The sequence below is a fragment of the Malania oleifera genome, chromosome 8 (assembly GCF_029873635.1).
Source record: "Malania oleifera isolate guangnan ecotype guangnan chromosome 8, ASM2987363v1, whole genome shotgun sequence".
NCBI lineage: Eukaryota > Viridiplantae > Streptophyta > Magnoliopsida > Santalales > Ximeniaceae > Malania > Malania oleifera.
The window spans coordinates 9,504,898-9,531,182 of record NC_080424.1 but is presented as its reverse complement, the minus strand read 5'-3'; the positions used below and the strand labels follow the sequence as shown (position 1 = coordinate 9,531,182).

General features: G+C 37.9%; 1 protein-coding gene across 2 annotated transcripts in view; it reads left to right on the top strand.

Annotated features, from left to right (window-relative positions):
- LOC131162102 (SWI/SNF complex subunit SWI3C) overlaps positions 1–23,950 on the top strand; it is a 33,585-nt gene extending 9,635 nt beyond the window's left edge. The window contains exons 4-9 of one of the 2 annotated variants that reach the window (XM_058118262.1): positions 12,141–12,504; positions 12,598–12,671; positions 21,393–21,532; positions 21,925–21,995; positions 22,062–22,246; positions 23,080–23,950. In XM_058118262.1, coding sequence (XP_057974245.1) covers positions 12,141–12,504; positions 12,598–12,671; positions 21,393–21,532; positions 21,925–21,995; positions 22,062–22,246; positions 23,080–23,550 — 1,305 coding nt within the window. In that variant the 3' untranslated portion in view covers positions 23,551–23,950. Of the gene's footprint in view, positions 1–12,140; positions 12,505–12,597; positions 12,672–21,392; positions 21,533–21,924; positions 21,996–22,061; positions 22,247–23,076 lie in introns of both variants that reach the window. The other variant, XM_058118261.1, reaches the window with a different exon arrangement.
- The last annotated feature ends 2,335 nt before the right edge of the window (positions 23,951–26,285 follow it).

Below are 26,285 nucleotides of genomic sequence, written 5' to 3'. Positions count from 1 at the left end.
CTAAATTGTTTGTTTGTATTTGTGAGCAATATTAGGCTTTATTTTAAAGCTCATTAATAAGAGGGAAATTTGAACAAGATTATACTTGACTCATTTAGGCTCGATTAATAAATGAGCCGAAAATCAACAAGATTAAGCTTGGCTCAAATTCATGACTATGGGGGAAGCTAATTTCTTAATAGGCAATAAGAATTTTTATTTTGTTGAAAATGGAGTCTCTCTCAAGATAATGGAGAAGAACATGAGGCGGTTATTCATTTGTTTCTTTCAGTTTCCTTAAAAGAAAGGAGGTGGCTCACTGCGGAACTAAGGGCGTTCCTTTTCACAAAAACTGCAAACCCATGGTTTAGGAATGTCAAGAGTGCCTCATCATTTCCTAATGATTAGGATTAGAGAAAATCATTTTTAGAAGGTTTCTGTCTCAGTAGAGGCTTCCATACAGGCTCTAGTCAATCGATTTGCATCCTGAAAGGGAAGGAGGCAGGAGGCTGGAAGAAATTATTTGAAGAGTTGATGGTAGTATAGCTAAGGGCAACAAGGGAGATACTCAGGCTGTTGATAATGAGCACAGAGATGAGCTGAGTGCTGAGGTCTTCTTTTTTTGTGCAGGTTGTGTTTTGACAACTGTTCGTCAATGCAAACAACTTGCCATGGCATCAGGCAAGGCTCAGACAACTAGTGAAATGGGAATTTTGATGAAGACACTGAGGAAATTTTTTGAAATGGAAGTGTTATCAGTTATTTTGGTCATTTAGCATTATTAGCATGTGCTAGTGTTATGTTGGTTAGGGTTAGTTATTATCGATAGTATAATCATTGGAAAATACTTGACATATGTTAAAAATAGAGGGAGAGGCCTATAGGTGTGATTAGGTCTTTCATTTTACCCAATTCTTTAACATGGTATTAGAGCATGATTTCGAGACCTAAACCCGAACTGTCATGGACACCATCAAAATTGAAGCCTAAAACCCTAAATCCGTTGCATGTCTACCATCATAGGGGATAAAACCAGCACCACCATAGGCCTGGAAAACAGCCAGTAGTTGCCAGAAGCCACAGTTGTTACTGGAAATTTCCTGGATGACTCTGCCAGTTCAGGAACACAAAAACCCCTATAGATTTGAAAAACCAGCATCATAGCCACTCATAGAGATTGCTGATGTCCCACACTAAAATTTCATCGCTAGAATTCCTCCCACGCACTTCCACGTGCTGGTTGAAGGCTGACAGGGCCGACCCGTGCCGGTGCGTGGGTTACTTCAGGCATGTTTCTAGCCTGATTCCTCCTGCAGTATTCGAATCCCTCTGTAAACATATTGTTGAAGTTTTTGGTGATGTTTCTTGTCCAAAGATCTCACCTTTTCTAGTTGCTCATGTGCGGCATTGGGGAATGATTGATTGGTACTTTCTGAAGCTGTTTGTCAATGTTTATTGAGTTCCTTGGGGCCTGAAACAGTGGCATTTGCTGTGTTTAAGATTTGTTTCTCGTGTGCTTGTGGTTTGCTCAAGTTGTTGAAGGTTGCGTGTTGGGATGGAGTCCATGGATTCCAAAAGCATATATTTTGTTGTGTGTTTTTGATTTGCTGCTGTATCGAGGTTGTGTTTGTGACATGCCCCTTCCAATCCTTCTGACCATTGTGCCTCAGAAGGACAAGGAGTTTTGGTTGACTCTAAGAAGGAGGGCTGAGATTAAAAAACGACCACTTTGGGGAGACAACCTGCCAAGGTTTTGAATCTTTCTTAACTTCCTAGTGCCCAAATTAAGGCCAACCACCTCACTCTTGGACAGCCAGATATTTTCTCAAAAATTTTGAGCAATGAGATGGCCTTTCAAAATTTTTCCGTGAGAAATAACATGGTATCATCTGTAAATTGGAGGTGAGAAACCGCCACTCATCTTAAACACTGTTTTCTTTATTTCTTCTCTCTCGAAAGGTCTTTAAAGCCATTGGGCCGCACTTGCCTCAATTGGACTATGGTTGAGGCCCTCCACCATTGAAAGCTCTTCTGAAAACAACTGTTTATAGAATTTGGTGATCTCTTCCCCAGTTTGAGAATGCCCTCTTTAATATGGCCTTTCCTTCTTCGGTTCACCACTCTATGAAAAAAACTAGAATTGACATCCCCCTTCTTGACCCATTTCACTCTCACTTTCTGACGCCAAATCATGCCCTCCCTCAAAAGAATCACCTCCAACTTGTTGCACAAAGCAGTTCTTTTGACCCTAGCCTCCTCATTGAATAAACTACACTCCTCGAGTCTACAATTTTGAAGAGATTTTTTTTTTAAAATTTTATTTTGTCTATAAGATTCCCAAAAATCTCTTTATTCCATTGTTTTACATTCTCCTTTGAGTATTTTAGTTTTTTCATTAATTTAAAACCCTCCCAACCTAGGATCTAAGCCTCAACCCACCAAAGCTTCGCACATTCTCGAAAGAAAGGATGTGTTAGCCACTTATTCTCAAAACAGAAAGGGGTGGGCTTTATTGAACCGAGTTGGACTCGAGGAGTAAAGGATAGTGATTAGAGGATGTTCTACGCAATGTTTCTTGCCTTAAATGTAGAACCGGTTGGTTGGTGAACAAAGATCTGTCAATAAGAGAAGAAGCTTCTCTACCTCCCTGAATGCTCACTAGGTTAAAACATTAGCTAACTTCACCGTCCGTCGCTTGAAGGGATATTCCTAAGTCCACCATCCCCAAACTAGAAAATCAAACCTCCTTATGCATGTAGAGATCCTTGATCCTCAGGTTTAAGAAGATCTTCGAATAACATTGAAGTACACCCCTCCACTACCCAATGCGGTCCACAGAGGTTAAAAAATTAGCTAACTCATCCAACAAAAGGTTTTCTAAGGAAGACGAGTTTGGGTTGTAGACTGATGCAAAATAGCATTCCTTGACCCCTCTAACTTCTATTAACAACAAAGAGAAAGACCCCTCAAGGCAATCAATAATGGAAGCCACCCTTGTGTCCCAACCCACATTTTGACTCCTTGAGACCTAGAAGAAGGTAATGCCACCCAATATTTTTTTCATAGAACTCTAAATGCTTTTGAGGAGGAAAGTGTTAACTTCCCTCAGTTTTTGTCTTTTGAAGAAACAAGATATCCGGGTTGACCTTGTTTACTAGTTCCTAGACCACTTTCCTCTTACCATTGCCCCTAATAAAATCTTCATTTTATCCCGCTAGGGACCCTTGAGGACTTGCCTTCCTTGTCATAATTACATGACAACACCAATCTATCCACCTCCTTGCTTAATTTCTTAGACGTTTTCCTATCCTTGAACTCTCTAGATTGCGACTTGAATTTCTTTCTCTAGGTTTCACCATTCACAATCCCTCTCATCTAAGAGGTATTGGGCCACCTAGTTTTCCTTCTCATCTAAAAGGTCAACATTTTTGAAAGAATCCTCTTGGAATAGAAGAAGCATTATTTACCTACGATGCTTTTGGAATATCGTTACCCAGTGTCATTAATGGCAAAGTTGGGAAGGAATTAGGTGTTATGGAACCATTAGCATGCAAAGGCCATGCCAAGTACCGTTCTCGTTTTGAACACAAGTTTGTTTTTGATGCCTTGCCTTCCCTCTTAAGGTTCTTGATTTGAAGCCATTCAATTTTGGTGGATTGAGAGTTGAAAGACTTGACATCATCTTTGTCAAGGCTTGCCTTGGTCTCTTCCCCTTCCGACTCAAGAATATGCTTCCCCTTGTTTTGTCGGTCAAATTCATGACCCAAATTCAATATGATTTTCTTATACAATTTCGAGAGCCTATCCAGTGTCGACTCCTATTCTATAAGTACACAAATCCCCTTTTTTACACCTTCTTGTGCTATCTTGGCTTCTTCATGGATTCTTGGGAAATTCTCCAATAAATTGGGCTTGGATTGCCCTTTCATTAGTGCATCTTTGTAGTTCTAATGAGCTTTACCTTGGTCTTCCTTGTGTGGTCAATGAGTGGGCTTTTCCCTAATTAAGTTCATTCATGTTGGGATTACATTTGAGCCAAGGGGAGTTGTTTGGCTTTTCTATCAATGAGCTTGGGGTTATTTACTTTGCTTGAGTTGGTTGAGATAGAATTCAAATTTAAATTTGAAAATTTTCCACATTCGGAAATCAGTCTCACATTATGACCCCCTACACAAGAGTGTGTTCCATCCTTGCCACAATTGAAACTATTCTTATAGTGACCTAGTTCGACGAAGGTGCAACCCTTGAGAAAACTAGTTGAGAATTGGGCTTGAAGGATCCTCCCATATTTGAGGAGCCGCAATAAAGACATGGCAACCCCTGCTTGTTCTTTCATAAGTTTATTTATTTATATATATATTTTTTCCATTTTTGCCTTGCCTTTGATGCCTCCCAAAACTTCTTCCTATCAAGCACCGTTTCCCTGTGTATAGATAAGTTGGGTTTTCTCCCTTATGCATGATCATGAAGCGACTAAAGGAGTTGGCTCTTAATCAGAGCATCACACAGTGTTTGGGTGCCTGATAAGTCTTCATATAGGAATGGGCATAGTTTTGTGGTTATACATCGCCACTTCTCCTTTGAGAAAGAGATGAAGAGATAGCATCGTCTACATCTCTCTATGATGTGCTAAGAGCTTCCTTTCTCTTCAAACGTGAATTGCTTCTTGTTGATTGAAAGTGCATGATCTGGTGTAATACCCATGGACTCGAACCTATGACTTGTGAGAAGGTTGAAGACTGGGTTGGAAGAAGTTAGGGTTTAAGGAAGTGGGGTGAGAGATGATCGAGGGTTTGAAAATTGAGGAGATTGGTTGTGCTGCAAGAGCAAGGGTGGGTTTCGAAGGGTTGCTATGGGTTTGGAAGAAAATGACAAAGGCATTAGATGATAGGGAAAGAACAAGAGATTGAGAGTGATAAGAGTGAAAGAACAAAGGGGGTAAGGAATGGTGGGTTCTTGAATTACAGACAATTGATGTTGTATGCAAGATTGCGAAGAAAAAAGGAGGGTAAGGGGAACCATGTGGGTGGGTTCAGCTAGAGTCATCCATGTGGTGCTATTCTTGATAGGATCAATTCTAAATTTCTAATGATCTTTTAGGTGTTATTTTCCTTTACACGTTAAGATATGGAAAGACGAAACTCCTCCAAAATAAGTATGTTTAGTTGGTTTGCTGTTCTTGATAGAATCAATTCTAATGATTGGCTTTTGGTTAAAAGACCTTTGAAAGTTTTGTGACGTAGGACGGGAAGTGGCCAAGTAGGTAATTGGATGGATCACTTTGACCAATTTGTGGACGAATAGGGTCAATTGATTGTTCCTGAACCCAAATTTGTCTAGTTCCTTAGTAGTTATCATGTGTCTTTAGTTTATTTAGTAGTATGCTTACGTGTATTTGGGGGTTTATTTGTAACTGTATTTGTATTTTAGGTGTTCATTTGTAATTTCATGTATCTTTAGGGGTTTATTTGTAATTTCTTGTAATTTAGGTTTTCTTGGAAATTGGGTGCGAAAGCCGTGTAAGAATTAGTTTTTGCGATGCGGTCCCCCTCCCCCCCCCCCTCCCAAAAAAAACACACACACACACACACACACACACACAAAATGTATCTCCTTCCTTCTTCTTCTTCCCCTCGTCTCTCTTTGTTTCTCTCCCTATTTCTCTTTAGGCAGTAATTCCTCAGAGCTGGATCAATTTGATACCACACTCCCCATTGCTGTAACTTTCCACATTTCATATCACCCCTTCAATCCAATTCCATTTCTATCCTATTCCATCATCTATTCTCTCCTCCACAATCTTTGTTTCTCTGTAATCATTATTGCGTATGAGAAATTACAGTCTCACTGCAGCACTATTAATTGCAGAAAAGTCTGAAATTACAGCCTCTGCCCCCGTTTTCGAACACCATATTTCTGGTATATTTTTGCAACACCTCTCCTACCATCAGATATAGTAACCTCTCAAAAGACCCACCCCAAAATTACACAGCCCTCTGACCAGGCATGTTTCCCCTCACGCTACCTAATGATTTTTTGGTCACAAACCCTTCTATTTTAGTATTTTCCCATCTTGGTGGAATTATTTTGATGCACAACCTCCACTGAGAGTCTCCCCACCCCTCAATCTACCACCATCTTGAATACTGAAATTAGGAATAGCTTCCCAAGAGGGGTGGTGAATTGGAATCTTTTTATATTTTGAATTTTTGATGATTTTTAATCTTTTTCTTTAGATACTAAATAAAAACACAGCAGATAATTTATAAACACACCTTAGAATACTTTTAAATAAACAAGACAATCAATAAAGTTAAAACAATTCAATCACTCAATCAAGAATAATATTGCTTTTGTTGATTTCCCTGTGAATATTTATCACCTTCTTTGAATTAACTTTTAGTATGTGCTTCTCTTGATTGAGATTTCCGCAGATTAACCAACGTACTCCCTTTTGGGTTTCCGCAAACGGTTAATCGAAACGTACTTTCTAAATACCAAGAATCTTTATTTCTTTCTCTTTGAAACTTGTTACCTGCACTTTGAAATCATACAACACAATATGTATAGTATATAAAATAGAGAGAAAGACACAAGATTTTTACAAGGTTTGGCTTCAACACAGCCTACATCCTCGCCCTTGGCAAAATACCAAAGGTTTCCACTATAGCAGTTCCATTACCGGGTGGAACAACGCCCGTTTACAACCACTCCTTTGGTCAAGGCTAGAGCCCGCCTTCTCCAAACAATATGCCCTTGTTTGGTCAACGTTCCAACAGTCTGGAATCGTTCAAAATCTACAAGAAAAATATCAAAATCTGGTGTACAAGAGAAGCTCACACAAAGAGCAGATTAGTACAAATAAGAACTATGTACTTCAAAAGATAAAATATCAAGAATGAAATAAACTTCTGAAGCTTTTCAAAGAATTCACCAAAATCCTTTTCTCCAGATGAGAAGTTAGTAATTCTTCAGGATTTGATGAACAAAAGATCAGAACAACAATACTTTCAGTTTTGCAAGAGATTGAGTAAGAGATTTTGAAAGCAAGAGAGCTTTGAGAGGATTTCAATGCTTGGGATAATTTTGATCTTCAAGAATCATGTATTTATAGGCTCATAAACATGTTTCCTTGTTGCAATAGTTTCCAAAAAAAATTTCCCAAAATATTAGAAAATTTAAGGTTCAAACGGCTATAATTTAAAAATAAGAGTTTTAAAATTTTTGCCCGTTGAATAGTGTTCAGACGTCTGAAGTGTCGAGGTCAGTTGTCTGAAGTTTCTTAACCCCTTAAAAAATAGAGTTGAATACAGGGTCAGATGTTTGAAATCAGAGTTCAGTCATCTGATGTCGCAGGTTCAGATGACTGAAGTTGCAAGTTCAGTCGTCTGAACTTGCTGCTGCAACTCTCTGCCTATTTTGGAAATTCTTCAGACGTGTGAAGTAATTCTTTAGACGTCTGAACTTAATGTTTAGTCATCTGAAGTCTTACTTCAGTCATCTGAACTGAAAAGTTCAGTTAACTGAGCTTACTAAAATCTGTTTTATCAAAAAGCTTTCTTTAAAATTGTTTTGCTCTCCCATGAATTTTATAAAAACTTAATTCAATTTATTTAAATAGGTCTTTAAACCTTGATAATCTCTTAGAAAAAGCTTCAAAATATATTTCAAAGATATTTTGCCTTTTGAAATACTTACAAGTATGTTTCCTAAGCCTTCAAACTTGAGTTCTCTTTGCTCTTGAGATTCTTTGAACATTTTGCTTGAGCTTCAAATATGTTAGACCCTCTTTGATTCATTGAGAAGTTATCTTCATACTTGACTTATACTTATTCTTCTCTTAAACCATACTTGAGCTATATTTGAGCTTTGCTTTGAGTCATACTTGATCCATATTTCTTGAAACACCAAAACTCAACCTTTTTCAAGTTAAATCATCCTTTGTTTGTTATCACCAAAACCAATTGAAAGACCTTATTAGGCCAACAAATACCATTGCCAGAGGATCCTTGCTGTTGGCGCATGCCCCCCACACGCCAGCAATGTGCTTGTGGGATTTTTCAACTATACCTATGTAACTTTTGGAATTGCAAGTAATTTGTTCTCGTCCATGATATTTTGGTTTCCCTTAGATTTCAAGGTTGTTTGATTGAAAATTGATTGCTCATGTTTGGTGCACATTTTTGAGGGATTGCAACTGCCAGCATTAAGAATCAGCCTCCAAAGCTGCATTTGTTAAGTTTCCTCTATGGATTTGTTTAATTTCTCCATGATATTCAAGATTAAATGTGAATTGAAGATACTTCTTGAGAAATTGGGAGTCAAGGTTGTTGTTTTGCGTGAGCAGGTTGAGAATCGTTGGCAAATTGTGTTAAGGGTGTTTGGTGATATATGGTTTCAGTTTGTGTAACTAAAGCTTTGGAGATTATTTCTAGTGCCTTGCAGAATGCTAACAACTGAAGTTGCAGCCTTTGGGGGAGAGGCTCATTGATCATCCTACAAAATAGAAAGTGGTATGGCTGCTGTTGCTCCCCACACTTTTGAGTTGTGTGAAGCCCAAATTTATCATTTGAAAATAGAGGAATAAAATTTCAGATTTTAATGGTAATGGTTCTCTTAATGAAATTGAAGATTGAGTGTATTTGCTGGTGTATTATTTCCAATGTTATGACATGAATAAGTCTCAGAAGAAGTTGTTTGCTGAATCGAAATTGAGAGATATTGATAAATTCTGGTGAATTAAACGACAAGATCTTCATAAATATGAGATCATGTGAGATCAGAACATGGGATGAGATGAAGTGAGCCATGCTGGAGCAATTTGTACCTTCCATCCACCGCGTGTTCATTTGCAACTTCTTGATTTGAATCAGGAAGACAATACTGCAGCAGATTACATGAGTAGGTTCTATTATTGGTTACTCATGCTGATATTGATTGGAAAAAGGATGTGGTGATGAAAAGTTGAAGCCAACTATTGCATCCAAACTTGCCAGTCGTCTTTTGCAGTTGCTGATGCAGTATGGCTTGCCACTCAGATAGAGGAGGATATGCAGTGTAGCCTGCCTAATTGTACATTGATTCTTTAGTTTGTGAAGGCTACAAGTGGAGCTGTGCACGAGATACGTCAATTGAGGAGTTGAGGAAAAGCGTTTAGACTTCTTCCTCTTGGAAGACTCTTAAGAGTTAGAGCATTTCATAACAATTTCCAATCAGAAATCTAATGCTTCATATGTTAGGGGTTTGCGCTTTGAGCTGCTCAATGTTTTAATCAAGACGTGGCAATTGTAGGAAAAGAAGAAGATTATATTGCCATCCGAGCATTTGAAGCTGAGACAGAAGTCCCAAGTGACATAGATGAAGATGGTTATGTGGAAAACTGTTTAGTACTTTGATCTTCGTTTGTTGACCTGGTAGTTGCATGAATGTAGTTTCTAAATAAGGAAATTAAATTTGGAGGTTGAATCACATCCAGATCCATGCAAGATCTTGTTGTGATTAATGTTATTGTGCAAAAGTTTGTGAGCACTTCATTCGTGAAGTCTTTTGCATCTAGGAGATTATTAGAAAGGCTTTATTTAAACCTGCCTTGTCTAGTAGTTTCAAGGAGCTGGCATTGGGGCTCTTCTCCATGACTTATGAAACCTCTCTCCATTTTCTCCCTATGCTCGTTGGAGCTTCAGCTTGTCACTATGGCGATTTTAGGCCATGAAGAATGGGGATTGCAGAAGATCAGTCCAGATTGAAGGGGAAACCTTCGATTTGAGTCTGGACGGATTGGGAAAGGGTGAGCTTTTGTTCTTGCTCGAGCGTAACCCTAATCTGAATTTATGGGTGAAGTTGTTACTAGTTAGCCCGGGGTATACTTACCTGAAGTACATATGGTGCTTTATATCCCATAATTTTCAGGCCCAGAATATGAATAAGACACTGAATCAAAATCTGCAGACGATTGAAGATCTATTCTCTCTAACAGGTTGTCTCCTCAAGATTTGCAGATGATGGGTTTGGGATATGAAGACTCTGCCGGTTTATGGGGATGATGTTCTGGTTACAGGCTTACAGCCTACAGGTTACTTTTGGTGCTGTGGGGGAACAGAGTGGATATGAAGGAACTAGCTGTGATAAGTAGGGGTGGTGAGGTATGTTCTTGTTGGGCAGAAGTATGGGTGGATGCTAATGGTTGAAAGAGGAATTCAAATGAAGAGATTAGAAAGAGTAGGAGAAAAAGCAACGAGGAGCAATGTCGGAGCATCAGAGTGATGTTGCTGGTGAGTTGCATGTGATAATGATCTGTAATTGGAAGAATTTTGGGAACAGTATGGGTATATGTCCTAGTTGTCTGATTAATTGGGGACATCATTTGTGCTCCCATCTCCCACAGAGGGTTTAGAAGGAATTCCTATTTTTGAGGAAGATGGGCTGGGAAAAGAACAGCAGTGTATGGGGATTTTGCCTATTTTGTGGAAATTAATGGGAAGGATGTAGAAGCCCACAAACTATTGGAGTGGTTATAGTTGTCTGGTCCTATAGAGCAAATGAAGTTTGTTTGGATGGTGGCACATAGCACTAGAAAGAGGGAGAAAGGCCTGAGGGAATTAGTTTATTTGCAGTGTTCTGTGAGTTAATTATGACGGCAGGGGATTAAAGGGGGATTTTCTTAATTAGGTTTTGTTAGTCATTCTTTTCTTTTCATTGCTTTTCTCTCTCTATCTTTTGGCTGTGCCTTTGATTTTTGAGTATTTCTTGTCCTATCTTAAGTTGTAGTCTCTCTTTCTTTTTTATTTTTTATTTTTTATAAATAAGCTGTTCTTTCTCTCTCTCTCTCTCTCTCTCTCTGTTCGAATAAGCTCTCCCTCTCTCTCTTTTTGTTCAAATAAGCTGGGATTGGGTTATATTTATAGCCTTCCTGCTTGAATGGGAGTGTAGAAGTGGTGGCATATATATTTGGAATGTTTATGCTTTTTTGTTATTTGTGGAGTTATTTGAGTTAAATAAAATATTTTAACTAAATAGGCCTTGTGAGAGATTGATTTTTTTCTCTTCTCTCTCTACTCCGGTCTTTGGCTCTGCCTTTCGCTAATCAACTTAGACATCTCAAGTTTGTAACAACTTTATTAAGGACCATTAATTAAACAATAGCCCTAACCTTGGAAGTATCTTTAGCTTTCCAAATATATGGAGGAAAAGAAGTGGTAGAAAGGGTAAGATAAGAAAAATAGGATTTTTAGAAACAAACCCTGGAATTATTGATACTCAAAATTCTACAATCATCTCTAGAGTGAGGAAAACAGAAAAGAATCCGATACTGTAAGGAGCAAAATGATCTCATTCGCCTCTCTATCATTAAGGTTCCTAAAGAAATGAAACTTCCAAGATTGTAGTCACCCTTAATAATTAGCAAATTAGCAAGGAGCATTATGAAAAGAAGAAAGATGATAAAGGTGAGGAAAAGCAGCAGAGGAAGGAACATCTCCTCTCCAAAGGTCTCCTAGAATTGGACTCATAGCCCATTACCCACTTTAAATTTTGACTTTAGGAACAAAGGAGAAACCCCGGAAACAAATTTCCAAAGGTTCTTACGGGAAACATTACCAGTAATCTAGGCATCCTCTCATTCTTTTGATGTCCAAACTTACTCTTTATGACTTCGTGCCAATAGGAGTTCGTTTCCAGGGGAAAGCGCTATAACCATTTCCTTATTGGAGCATTGTTTTTGGATTCAACCTATCTAAGCCCACCCCAAATGCACAATGTTTGATTTGTTTCATTATGTATCCATTCACATGGTTTACTGTGAGGAGAATAAGCACAAAACAAGAAAAATACTCCTTGTAAATTAGTGAAATGGTGGCATTAAAGAGGAAGAAAACCCTAGAATATGCCTTTATTGCTAATTATTATAATTATATAAATAATGTATTATTTGTATTCATAACTTTGCATGGGAGGGTCATTGCTGCTAAAATTGATTGTTGGGTTTTGGGGGGGGGGGGGGATTTTGAGTTGAAATTAACTAGTTTTAATAGAAAAACTTGATCCATCTTCTCTGATCCATTTGGAGGGCATGTAGTTTTGAAATAGATAATTATGTTTTACACTGGGCTTATTTATCCATATCTTGTTTCGCTTGAATTTCTAATCAGCATGTTATGAAGCAGGTTGATGTACTGCTATGCTCAGATTGCTTCCACGAGGGAAGATTTGTTGTTGGTCATTCAAGCATAGATTTTTTGAGAATGGATTCCATAAAAGATTATGGTGATCTTGATGGGGAATGCTGGACCGATCAGGAAACACTGCTGCTGCTTGAGGCAATGGAAATCTACAATGATAACTGGAATGAAATTGCTGAACATGTTGGCACCAAGTCAAAAGCGCAGTGCATTCTTCATTTCATCCGTCTACCAATGGAGGATGGTCTTTTGGAAAATATTGAAGTACCTGGCATGTCCATCTCAACAAGTTCATCAAACAGAGAGGATCGTGGTAGATCACATTTAAATACAAATGGGAATTCAGCAGGTATAAGGAATTCAGTAGGTGTGCACTTATAATTTTCACGTATTATGTAGCATTGTTGTATTTGTAACATTCAATTATCTTGCTTTTTCTCAGGTTCCTGCATCCAAGACCCTGATTCTGAAAGTAGGCTACCTTTTGCAAATTCTGGGAATCCAGTCATGTCCTTGGTGGGTAATTTGTTTCTATGCTTTATGTAGTTTTTTATGGGGATGCCTTGTCCTCCATTGTGTGATTTCTTCTTCTCTCTTTTTAGCAAATATTTTCTGTCTGGAAAATGCTTAGTTCTTGATTTTATAGTATTTCAAACTTGAACCACGTGATGTTTTTCTCTTTTTTGATGTTAGAAGAGAATAGGTTATTTTGGTAATAATATTTTCTTGAATCATGTGATATTTTTCTCCCTCTTTCTCTTCTCTTCTCCCTCTCTAATCCTAGGTGGTCTAATTTCTTCATTGAAAATCAATTTATTTGAGACTTGCAACATGGTATCAGAGCACTAAGCTTGTCTAAACCTTATTTATCTTACTTAATTGCAGCCACTTCTCTTCCTTTCTTTTTCCTTGTTGACTCCTAAAATAGAGATCTCTTCTCTGGTTTGAGGTTCAGGGCTTCTTCTCCTTTTCTCAGCCATGTGCAACTCTTGTGGGTGTTGCTGATGTAAAGATATCCACATAGTTTCTTGCGGACGGCTGTTGCTGTTTTGATGCTTCTTTTGATTGTTTATTGAGTGATTATACTTTTGTCATGTTGTGAGTGCATGTGATCCCCTGGTCATGCCTGCATATGCTTCTAGCTGCTGCCAGGTTGTTTATTGGATGCCTGCACTGTTTTTTAAGTGCCTGCGATTCTTAGTTGTGGTCTGCTGTGTTCTATGTGGTCAAACCCAACTTTGGATTTGTCTATAGCTCATTGGAAAGGTATTCGAACCAGTACTCAACAGCCCTTTGTTGCTTATCCTATTGCTCATTATGTTTTTGTTCTTCACCATCTTATTTAAGGGTGTACTTGGTTCTAGACGGTTTGGTTTTACCAAAGATTGATGACCAAACCAAGCCAAATCAATTCTCATTATTCTAAACCAATATTGAACCATAGATCGGCGGTTTGATCCTAAGAGGAAAGCAGTTTATCAGTCTGGTCTTCGGTTAATAACTGAAATAAACTATTAAAAACTAAACAAAGCCCCAGATTATTGTTAGTCAACCATGGTTTTCAAGAACAGTGGCCATGGAGCAACTCTCAACTTTGCTGCAGCCCAAGAGGAGTGAGAGGAAGGGATTTAGGGCGCCTGGGTTTTATAACTGGAAGAAGACTCCCCAAAATTGAGTAGCAGCCGATGTGGGGCAAAAGGACAGGAGAGCTGGGCATGAAGGTTTTTGTTCTCCTGAATCTTGCTCCACATCAATAAAACATGGGAGAGCAGCCCCGTCATCATTTATAAAATGGCTCCATCCCTACTTATTCATCTGCTATTTGAATATAAAAATGAAAAATATTTGAGAATTATATAATTAATAATTTAAAACCATAAGTAGGATAAAATTTAGTGTTTAAATATTAATTATATATAATTCTTTTTTTTTTTTTGGTTTTTCTGCTTCTATTTGTCTGTATAACCAAAATCAAAACTCAAATCCAATTTCTGAGAAAAGAAAAATTGAAACCAAAAAACTGAACTGAAATGTGAAAAGTTTGGTTCCCATTCAGTTTTTGGTTTTCTGGTCTTTGTACACCCCTAATTTTTTCGTATGCCTTCTTTTGCCTCGTCCATTTCCTTTGTTTCTATCCCTTCCTCACTCACTGAGGCTCTTGCTTAATGTTGGTGGTAGCATTTTCAATGGATTTTGATATGGATGCCTTGGCCACTTGGGGACATGAGACTTGGAGGATCTTCCTTCTGGTAAGGATTTGGTTGGTTGTCTTTGGGTCTACACCATCAAATGTCTTTCGGATTGCTGTATTGAAAGAGTTAAGGCTCATATAAGGTCTATTCTGAAACCTTCTTTACTGTTGCTTGGCTAAATTCTTTTTGTATATTGATATAATCGGCAGTTAATTTTGATTAGCCCTTATACTAGATTACTAGTTGGATGTGAAGAATGCCTACTTGTATGGGATTTTGCAAAAGGAGGTGTACATGGAGCAACATCCTAGGTATGTTTCTTAGGGGGATAGTGGCAAGGTATCTAGGTTGCATAAGGTTATTTATGTCTTAAGCAGTCCCCTTGAGCTTGGTTTAACAAATATAATGCGGTAGTCTTTAGCATTTTGTTTTATCTGTTGCAACTTTGATCACTCAGTCTTCCTTTGTAAAATGGTGGTAGGTATCGTACTTTTAGTAGTTTATGTTGATCATATCACCATCACTGGTAGTGGCTGGAGTGGGGTTAAAGAGGTTAGATGGTGGCTTTAGGAAAAATTTCAAATCCTGGAGTTGAGTACTTTATGTTACTCTCTTGGCATTGAGATTGTATGATGTAAGAAAGGGTCGAATGTATCAGTGAAAATATTCTTAGACTAGCTAAGTAAGACTGGTATGTTGGTGGAGCTAAACAAGATGATACTCCCCCTGGTAATCCACATGAAGGCATTGTTTTAACCCAATAGGAAGCGTGGTTTAATTCTGGAAATATACTTGAATATTTTAGTTGGTACCGGTGTTTTATGCCTGATGCCTCTATACCAATATACTAGGTACTAAAGTTATGCGGAAGTGGAACCAAAGGGGTGTTAGTGTACACTAGAGAACTCTTTTGGAGCAATATCAACAACTAACACAAAATGAACCGTTGAAAGCCATATTTGTCATTTTTAGATAATTTAAGAGATTTTAACTTGTTTTGATTTTAGTTATTTATTTTACGAAGTAATTTTTTTACGTCCCTCTCTCTCTGTAGCATGCGCACGTGTGGGGATTAGAAGAAATTGAATTTTTGAATTTTTGAGTTTTTAAGTTTTGCAGTGCATCTATAATGTGTTTGTATTGATTGGTATCAGAGGTGCCATCGTGCTGTTTCCATCTCACCACTAGACCACTATCAAATGTTGCCAGTGCTACCTTCTCACCATCATTGCTGTCGGCTGCTGCAAGTTCCTAGGCCCAATTGAATTCCTAACGCAGATAGAGCTTCACAACCAGCATTGAAGCCTCAACACAACTTTGAACCAAGTGACAACCAACTGAATTAAAACATAACTTCCTAGAAGAAGGTTGTGTGTCAGTTGGAACCTTCTAGTCATTCTTTCAACCCTTGAAATTACTCCCAGGCCGTGAGAGTTGAGTTTGTATAGGCTACAATTGCCAACATGATGAGCTACCATAAAAAACCAGCCTTTGTCATTCTGTCAACCCTCCAAATTTTTGTGGGGCCTTGAAACGAGTTTGTATAGGCTACAAAGCCGGCATGATTCGCTACCATTAAAACCATGCTGAACTTTTCGACCTCCTCACTGAATCTCATCATTGATTGTTGTTGCCGAACCCTAGTGCCTTAAGCCAATCAAGTCTTTAACTAGACTGGTTTGATGAACCAAACAAATTGGTTTATTTGACATGGACTGATGCGAACTGATTGGACATTACTGAAGCAGCTTAGCTGGGAAAAAAACCAGAGCTATGGGGACGAAGGGATGAGTTTGAACTAATTTAAAGGGGCATTACTAACTTTTTATATTGGAGAGATCGGATCCATGTCATTGTAGAAAAGAATAATGTGGTTCACCAATTGGAGAAACAAAGAAATCACAGACCTTTGTGATTTTGTTGGAGATTTTTTTATGAATGTCATAGACTTCAGCAGCAAATTGATTGCTGTAATATCCTACCTAGAAACATTGAGAAAGGAGAAGATGTGGCTGCAAATTGCTACTTTCAGCTCCACCACAGTCACTATTGACCAGGCTCTGTAGATTTATCCATGCCACTCCCAGCATGCCTTTTGACCTAACTATGGTAATTACAATTAGTTTAACCAACTTCCATAGGGAGGGTGAGCTAGATGATTTATATGATTGGTTTGATCACATTAATGGGTATTTTGGTCATTTAGCATTATTAGTATGTGCTAGTGGTTTGTAAGTGAGAGTTGTAAGGGTATTATGGTCATTGGTATGTACTTTGACATGTATTATAAATAGAGGGAGGGACCTATGGTTGAGATTAGGTCTTTCAGTTTACCCAATTATTCAACATGGTATTAGAGCAAGATCCAACCTAAACCCTAAGTGCATGGCTGCTGCCAAACAAAACCCTAAACATCATAGTCTCAGGCAGACCTGCTACTGTGGAAGGATCATCCGTATCACCAAAGACCAGAAGCAGGTTCAGGAGTTGTTGGTAAACACTGGTTGCTGAAAAAATCCTGAACATTGCTGTATTGGGGAGAAACTTGTGCAGAAGCTTATTGCAACCACTCATATAAAGACTAATTTGTAGCTTGCTGACTTATTCATTAAAGCCTTGAGAGGGTGCTCATGTTAAATTCATTTATAACAAGCTAGGAGCATATGATCTCTGTGCTCCAGCTTGAGGGGGAGTGTTAACAGTTATTTGGGTCATTTAGCATTATTAGTATGTGTTAGTGTTATGTTACTGTGAGTTGGTAATGGTATTATGATAATCGGTATGTACTTAACATATCATAAATAGAGGGAAAGACCTATTGTTGAGATTGGTCTTCCATTTTACCCAATTATTCAACAAGTGAATGAGAAAATATTTTTTTATGGCTAGAAAGGCTATAGAATGAAGACAAATTAAAATTAGCTTCTACTTGTCACCAAGGCTGCGCTAGTACATTGTGGGGAAATATCGAGTCATGTTGTAAACTGTTTAGGAGGGCCTATGGCAAATTGAAATTGAATGAAGTTATGATCGACAATTCGTACTTGTTAACTACAATCAAGAGGCCTATCTAGACCTAGATTATATAGATTATATTCTTTTATCCATCATAGAAGAGGTGTTGATATGTGTAAAGAATTTTACAAACTCATTGCATGGTGACAGTTTGAGGAAAGTGAGCAGTGCCACATCATCCGGCTTATTGTGGGGCAAGGATGTAAATGGGGGCTGGATCTGTGGGGACATTCTCGTTGCCATCATTTCCCTCCTGTTGGGGCTCCAACTACCCCTACCGAAAGAATGGTCATTGTGGAATGCTCCTTTGGGGTTTCAAGAATAAGAAATTTCTTTTAAATCAAATAGGAAACCATCATGGATTCTAGCAGACAAAACCCTAATTTGAGAGAAAGGGGAAGATGAGCAGATGGATTGCTCAAACGGAACGATTGCACAAGCAGGTGCACTCCTTTTGCTTTGTTGATTCAGACAGAAAGCTAAATAGAGGTTGCTAGTAAATGATGACGTAGGGGGTTATGAACAGATAGTGAGGGATTTGAGCAACGGTTTGTGCAGTGATGCGGAGGGAAACAAGGGAAAGTTCAATTGCTTTAGTTTTTAGGGGATTATGTGTACACACATACACATGAACACGTGGGTTGGATAGGGAAAGAAAATGCAGTTCTGCCTTGAATCTGCTTTAGAATGCCAAAATTACCTCAATTACTGCCCCAAATCTATGTAGGAACTCCAAAATGCGACTTTACAAGGGACAGATTAGGGCTGGATCAACACTGACCCAAATCATTTTACATCTTTAATTGGGGGATTATGATATGGGATCCAGATAAAACTCAATTGTCTACATTTTGATTCCATTGATCAAGTGGTAGCTTAAAAGAATGATGCAGAAAAGGAAGTTATTTATTTGAAAGAGTGCTGGAGGAAGTGGGCAGACTATGTTGGGCTGAAGCCTGTGATTCTTTGTATGTCAGGTAAGCCGATTGAACCAAAGAAGTTTGATAACACTGGTTGGAGTGTTAAGTACGAGGAGAAGGGTTATTATTATTGTCAGTACTCCATGAACAAGGATTTGAATTTGGTGGAGAAAAGGACTAAGCAAAAAGAGATGGAGTATACATGCAAGCCACTAGAGCTGGCTAGCAGTGAAAATTTATCAGATATTGAGCAGTCTCTTATGGTACAACTATGCACTATTCTCTCTCCTATGGTTCAAGTATGCACCATTCTATCTTTTGTTATAAAAAAAAAAAAAAAAAAAGCACCGTTATCTCTCATGTGGTACAAGCATGCACCAGTCTCTCTCCTACAGTACAAGTATGCACCATTTATTATCAGAATTATGTGGAAATTTAGCTTGAGGCCATCCCCGTTAATTGAACTTTTCCATTGTGCCAGGATAATAACCTACTGAAGAGTTCAGCAGCTTGTGTGCGCTTTATGGATACTGGAGGTGAGATTAATATAATCCTTGATTGGATGGTTCTTTAGCTGGGTTTGCTGCCCTTTTTGACCTACACAACGCATGCACATGTCTGTAGAACACGCTGGGGAATAGTATGTCCTCATGTGGGGATGTGCATTTAGTGTTGAGCAGAGTTAGGTTCCAGTTATGCATTTATGTTTGTGAGTCAGTGTCTTGCATTCGTGTGATGTACTATTGGGAAGGTCACGACCTTCTCATTATCACGTGATCTATCGGTGGGAAAAGAACTCAAGTGTCAAGGTTAGTTCATTCCATTATCAGCTGCATTTTAGTCTTTATCACGGATGTCGTAGTTCACTCTGTGCATCTGTCAAGTCGTTTCCATTCACCAAGTCCTTCTGAGTTAATCAATGTTTGACAACGAACTTTGTGTGGTAGGAGAGCATGATGGAGGGAGAAGTAGCCCACTGTGGAGAGGACCAGTACGGAAGCCATATTTGTCATATAGGAAATTTAGGAGTTTTGGAATTTTTTTTTTTTGGTTTTTACTTGTTAAGTTTAGGAGAGTATATTTCTCTCTCTCTCTCTTCACAGGCACACACGGACATAACCACACCACAAGAACCAACACTTGGGGTTTATTAACAATATAACATTGAAATTAGTTTTTGGAGTTGAAAGAAAGTGATTTTCTGAATTTTAGGGGTTCTACCTGTATCTTGTCTCTGCGTGAATTATAAATTTTATGAAAAAAATCATTTTATTTAGCAAGAGATTTGATGTACCACTTTCAGCAAGCATTGCAAAGTTATGGGAAAAGAAGATATTTAAATTGCAGAAATGCTTTAATAAATTTTCTTTTGCTATAAAAAAAATGAAGAATAAGGCGAACCTACTAGAACTTTGATAAATTTATCATTTATGTCAAATTGGGCTGAAAGTTTTTGCTATCAAACTATGGGTTTGTTTTATATTTTTAAATGTTTATGATTAAAAGAATATATTTTTCTTTATTGAATAGTATGGTTAACTAACTGGTCTTATATCACTTGTGTTGAATGGAAAATTGGAAATAATGCCCCTTTGCTTGAATTATTATTATTATTATTACTTTCTAGAATATTTATAACCATGCCAATTGAATCAAAATCAAATTTTAAATGACTACTGAATGAAACTCCAGCTTGTGAGAACTGAATTAAAATCAATTTTGACTGACTACTCAATGAAACTTGAGCTTCTCTTTTGTGCTTGAGATGAAAATAGGAAATAGTTTTTGCAGTTGGAATCTATATTTAATTGTAGAAATGTCTGTAAACACCTCTCTCTCAGTTATGAGTGGGATTTTTTCGTGGGGAGGAGGGGGGTGGGGTTGGTTGATTTGCTTGGACGATGGAGAGGGTTTGACATGTTTATTGTGGGCTAATGGTATGTAATATTTATTTTCTATTTGCATGCTACTGTTTTCACAAGTTAAACGTTTATTTTTATTTTTATTTTTATTTTTATTTTTCATGCTGCCTTACTGCTTATTTTGCTTCTTTGTACAGAACCTACACAGAAGGATAATCATGTACAGGGCTTTTGCTTTAGTGTTGATTTACAAACTTTTGATTTATATATGGTGTTAAAATGTTCCTTTAATTGGATATGCAGAAATATGGAATGGAAGTGAAGAAATTTTGGGATGATTTATTCAATGTGTAGATTTTTATTGGAATTCATTGTATTTACATGAATATCTATGTGTTATTAATGTGTGAACATAATATAGTTATTAAAATTGCATAGAGAAAGACCCGGGGAAGGGGGAAATAGAATTTTGCTCATACTTAGTAGGAACAGCTGTTGAATTACTAAATATATAGAGAAACCATTCAGGCTTATTGCCTCTCATCAATGATATAAAGAGGCTTAAACGACTCTAATTTAATTTTTTTTTTCTTTCAATGCTGTTGTTCTTGGGATGCTATTTTTTTATATTTTGGCAAAAACTGGTAAAGCAAACAGAGAAATTAGAACTCCTCTTGATCTTTATCTGATTAAGGCAGGTTTAGAAATTGCAATCCATGCTAGGTTCTGAAGCTGATGATGAAATGCCGTGTTTGGGCTATCTGTCTTTGTGGGTCTCCATCAGCAGTGTGTATAATCAGCATAACTTGGTGCTGGAAGTGTCATGTTAGCCAGAATAATTTGGCTTGAAATCTTTTAGCCCCAAGAATATCTGACCCTAAATAGAATTGTAATATAAAAATTAATTGGGTGATTGTGGAAGAAAATTGATGAGGTTATCCTGTCTGTCTATATTTACATATTTTTTGCAGGTGACTACCCAGGCTTCCATGAGTTTGAGCTCCTAAATAAACATTGACCTTTTGCTTGCTGTATATAATCTATTAGGGGTTTTAGAGTAACAACTGACAATCGGCCGAATGTTTTTTTTGGAATTTGAAAATGCTTGTTGGATTGTTTGCGTCTAATGATTTTCTGTGTTAATTGGTGACGTTCTTTTCATTTTTGGACTCTGCCTTGTTCCTGAGATGGACTGTCTTGACTTGCTCACTTCACTTTGTTGATATCTAATTTGTGGAAAAATTCTAGGTTGCCTTTCTAGCCTCTGCTGTAGGACCTAGAGTTGCTGCAGCCTGCGCCCATGCTTCCTTGGCCGTATTGTCTGAAGATGATCCCTTGGCTGCTTCTGGAAAAATAATACAGATGGAAGGATCAGGGCATTGTAATAGGTGCGTGTGCTTTTTCATCTTTGATTTTTAAATTCAACAGCCATATTGTTCTCCATTTTGCGCTTAGTTTTTTTTTTAAGGTATCGTAAATGATTTCCAAAGGATTTATTATACATAATGTGGAGGACTCTTAGTTGCTGGAGTGCAGTTTCCTAAACCCCTAATTTCATTCTTCAAAAAATGTTTTGGTATTGCTAATTCCTCACCTCATCCAAGCAAATTATGGCTAATGTTCTGCTGATAAGAATGAATCTGTATTCTACAGGAAGACTAAATTGCATAAAAAATGGATTTTGGGTTAACCATTATGTTTTTGTCAAAGTTGATATGTCTTCATATATATTATTTTCTGAGTTTTGAAAGCTAATCAAGATTTTTTTCCACCTGCAAAGGATGAATTTGGAGAGTATGCATAATAAAGAAGGCTTACATGGAGACGTTACAAAGTCAAATCAGCAAAAAGGTAGTCCACACCTCATTTCCTCATTTCCATTACATCTTTTTAATATTCCGTTGAATTAATTTCCAGAAGAGAACTTCGGAATACAAGTTTCGTGGGTTCCAAATGATGTGGAGGTTGTTCCATTATCTGCTGAAAAAGTAAAAGCTGCTGCCAAAGCTGGTCTTGCTGCATCAGCAATGAAGGCAAAATTGTTTGCTGATCATGAAGAACGTGAAATTCAGAGGCTGTCTGCCAATATTATAAATCATCAGGTACAGATGTCACTGATTCTACTACCTTCTTTTTTTTTTTCATTTTATTTTGTTGGGTGCATTTGTAGAGTATATAGTGTATTCCCTCTTATTCTGACAGGTATAGTTTTTGGTGTATGCATCTTTTACTGTGGATATTATGTAAAATCTTATAGATTTCCATGTACATGGTTTGTACTCCATTTGGCTGATAGTTTGATAGGCTTCTGGCAGCTGTATCCCTTGTTAGAATTGTGGCTGTGTTTCTGATGCCAGTTGAGACTCTTATTAACCTACCGAGCAAGGTGGAATTGGTGTATATTATGACGTTCCCAAAGTTTCATGGTTTCGGTTTAAAATGTAAACAGCCAGAACCTTGGATTCCCTTTTTAGTAAAAATAAAGAATAAAGATAAATGTCATTTATCGGTTCTATCTATGACTTCAATTATTTTAAATTTATTTATTTTTTGCTTTCAGTTTACTTCTTGTGGGGTCTCATGCCCCAGTCCTTCCTCCTTGCACTGACTTGTGGTCTAGACTGCTGTTTTTCTGGTCTGGTTGCCATCATATTTTTTCCTCAGTTCTGCATATAGTGATGACTAATCTGCTAGTAGGTTTGTTGAAACTTGTTCCAAGATAATTATGAACTTTGGTGAATGTGGACGCAAGAACGTTTTGCCCTAAGAGTGTAGTGTATGTTTTCTTTATTGCTTTATTCCTATATGTATCTACTTCTTTATAATGTTCATAGAACTGAGATGGGAAGTCTCTCTTCATAAAGTGTCAATCCCCTATAACAAAAGCACGACACTTATTGACTGTTTTATGCTACAAATTTGTTCATTAAAGCAGTTGAAGAGATTGGAACTGAAGCTGAAGCAGTTTGCTGAAGTGGAAACCATGTTGATGAAAGAATGTGAACAGGTAGAAAGGGCAGGGCAGAGGTTTGCTGCTGAGCGGGCCCGTGTCATTTCAACCAGGTTTGGGCCTTCTGGTATCAATTCGCCTGTGAATTTACCTGGCGCAACCCCTAGCATGGTTAACAATGCTACTGCCAACAATAGGCAGCAAGTCATCTCAGCATCACCTTCACAGCCTATTGTTTCTGGGTTCAGCAACAATCAACCAGTTCATCCTCACATGTCATTTGTGCCACGACAACCAATGTTTGGGCTTGGTCCACGTCTTCCCCTTGCTGCCATAAACCCATCCTCATCGGCTCCTTCTCCTAATGTCTTGTACAATTCCCCAGGCAATGCCCAGCCAACTCTCAGTCATCAAATGTCGAGGCCTGTGTCGGGGACAAGCTCTGGTTTAGGTTGAGAAATCAAAGTAAAAATTGGAATTGCATGGTTTTATTCTACTATCTTCTCTTTCTTCAGTGAGAAGGGCACTCTGACGTGGATTGGCCATGAAATTTCATCTGCCTCTTTTTTTGGTAGTTTTGATTCTGAGAGAATTTTCCCGGTGGCAAGTGAGGCATGTTGTAAAGGCTGCAGCTGAGTTTTTATCCCGCAGTTGACCTAGTTTATCAAGCAATGGCTCCTCAATTAGTCGGTTCTTTCAATGTTATCTTCCTATTTAGTTCTTTTTTATTTTCTTGTCTTTAGGTGCCGAGATGGAGTTGAACCTATTCAAAGATTTAGAGTAGTTGCTACTGTTGTACAGATGATTAATGTGCAGGGAATTAGAGCAATTACTGTTTCACTGGGTGTTTTGAACATTTCTGTCTTTTATGCAATGCGCTGGAGTTACAATTCCTTTCCTAGGGTGTGTTTGGATGCAACTTTGAACAGGATTGGGGCCTGATTTTTTCTGGAGTGATTTCCAAATGCGTATTTCTGGAGTGTTCACCAGTGAAGGTGAGAATGCAGTGCTGAATCACTGAGGCATTATCCTTAGACCGAATTGCTACATTTCATGTCTCATAATGGCCCTTGAGAGCTTATTCTATGACACTGGTACTTATCTTCTCCCAGAGGTGCAGTTGTGCGAAGTTCCATCATGGCGCATGAGATAAATACACTACTTGGTCCAAGATGGTAATACTAAATTTAAAAATTGGATGTCTCAGTTCTTTCATATTTTATGATCTGGATTCTGATTTAGAAGCTGCTTTTTGATATTCTCGTTTCAAAAATATTTCTCCTTGAGGTCTATCAGAAATTTTTCATGCGTAGGTTTTAAGCTTAAGTTGAACTGCATGAGCATTATGCGTATAGGTTATTCCAGTTGACATTCTTCCTCACAGCTGGCTTTTTACTTCACCTTTCCTAACACAGCAGAAAATGAACCCTAAAGCTTATCTTCTTCGAGTATTTTAGACATTAGTAGCACACCTAGCACTCTGATTAATGAAGGTATTTATTTAATGTACTTCATTATGCATTATTCTATATTGAACTTCAACATGATACAAGTTGCAGATGCAGTAAACACTATTCTGTGAAAGAGTTGTGAACCCAAGATGCTTCCTTGTCACAGAAGCTGAAGTATGGCAATGCAGCAGTTAGGATTACACGACACTAACTGAGAGCAGCTGTAGCCTACTGCGGAAGGTAATCTATTTTCTTGGTGCCATTTAACCCAAAAGGTCCTATTCTTGCAATGTGATGTCAGACCAGAAACACCTTTAATGTACATGCTCCAATTCAAAACTCTATGCTGGGATTGTCAAGGTCTGTTTCTGGTTGATTTTGGGGCCGCTGGATTTTGCTTTGTTGGGTGGATGAATGTCTCAACAGTGTCTTTTTGGAAGGTCAGGTATGATTGCGAGGATGTAGATGGTCATGAGGGGGAATACCACAATACCCACAATCACGTTACCGACTATCGGGAGGCTGTTGCGAATTAGCCGCCCAACTAAAGCTGTGCTCGGTAGTACACATTGATGCCAATGAGTCCCAGGCCTAGGATTCACGAGATCACGATGATCCGAAGACATCATTGTTAGTTGTCTTCACCTCAAAAACATTATTATTGTGTCTAGATTTGAAATTTGTTTGTGGGGGTTGGGGGGTTGCTGTTGTGTGGCAATCCATCATTGGATGAAGTTTCTATATCCCAACCAATCACAGGATGCCAGCTATATCATCCCAAAGTGGTTTAGGTACGCCGCAGCCCTCAAAGTGGATAGTGTGCTGCAAAGCTGTGGGATTGAGAGTAACTGTCATCAATGAATGGAACTCGCATATATTATTAGTTCTTGTGAGGCCCCATCTTGGTGGCACTGCTGCTGAATTTAAGGGGCGGGATGAAATCAAAGGGAAGCTCAAATGATAGTATCATCTGCAAAACCAATTGAAACACATTTTTCTCTTGTTATTATTATTGTTATTATTTACTTCATAAAAAAAATAATTAGAGGTGGATACAAACATACGCGATTATAATGATACAGCCTGCTGCATGAGACCTGCAAATTATGGAGACGACGAGGCTCGGCGAGTCAGCGTAATGGCAATGCACCTAGTTATCAGGTTCCTTGGCCATTTCCTCATCCGAAGGTTCAGGTGAAAGCCTAATCATACAAAATGGAGTCTTAGTGTTAGATATGTGTATATATATATTAAAAATTTTAAGAAAAAGGATAAAATAAATCATTGTAAGAGAACTAAGTGGTGGAACTTAGAGGGGGAAAATATAATAAAATTTAAAGATAAAATGATAAAAAATGGGGATTAGATTATAGAGGATGAGATAGATACAAATACTCTTTGGAGTAGATTAGCTAGCTTTATTAAAAAGATAGCAAAAATTTTTTTAGGTGAATTAAAGGGAAGATTTTCAAGTAGCAAAGAAAGTTGATGGTGGGTTAAATGTCCAAAAAAGCCACAAAGATAGAATTTGGTATAAAGCCCGGAAAAAATGTAGAAATCTGGATAACTTTGAAAAGTATTAGGAGGTGAGAAAAGATGCAATAAAGATCGTTAGTGAAGTTATATACAAATTATTTAATAGTTTGTATGATAGATTAGATGCAAAAGAAGGGGAAAGAGATATATTTAAACTCGCTGAAGTAAGAGAAAGGAAAAGTAAGGATATAGGGAATGTAAAAT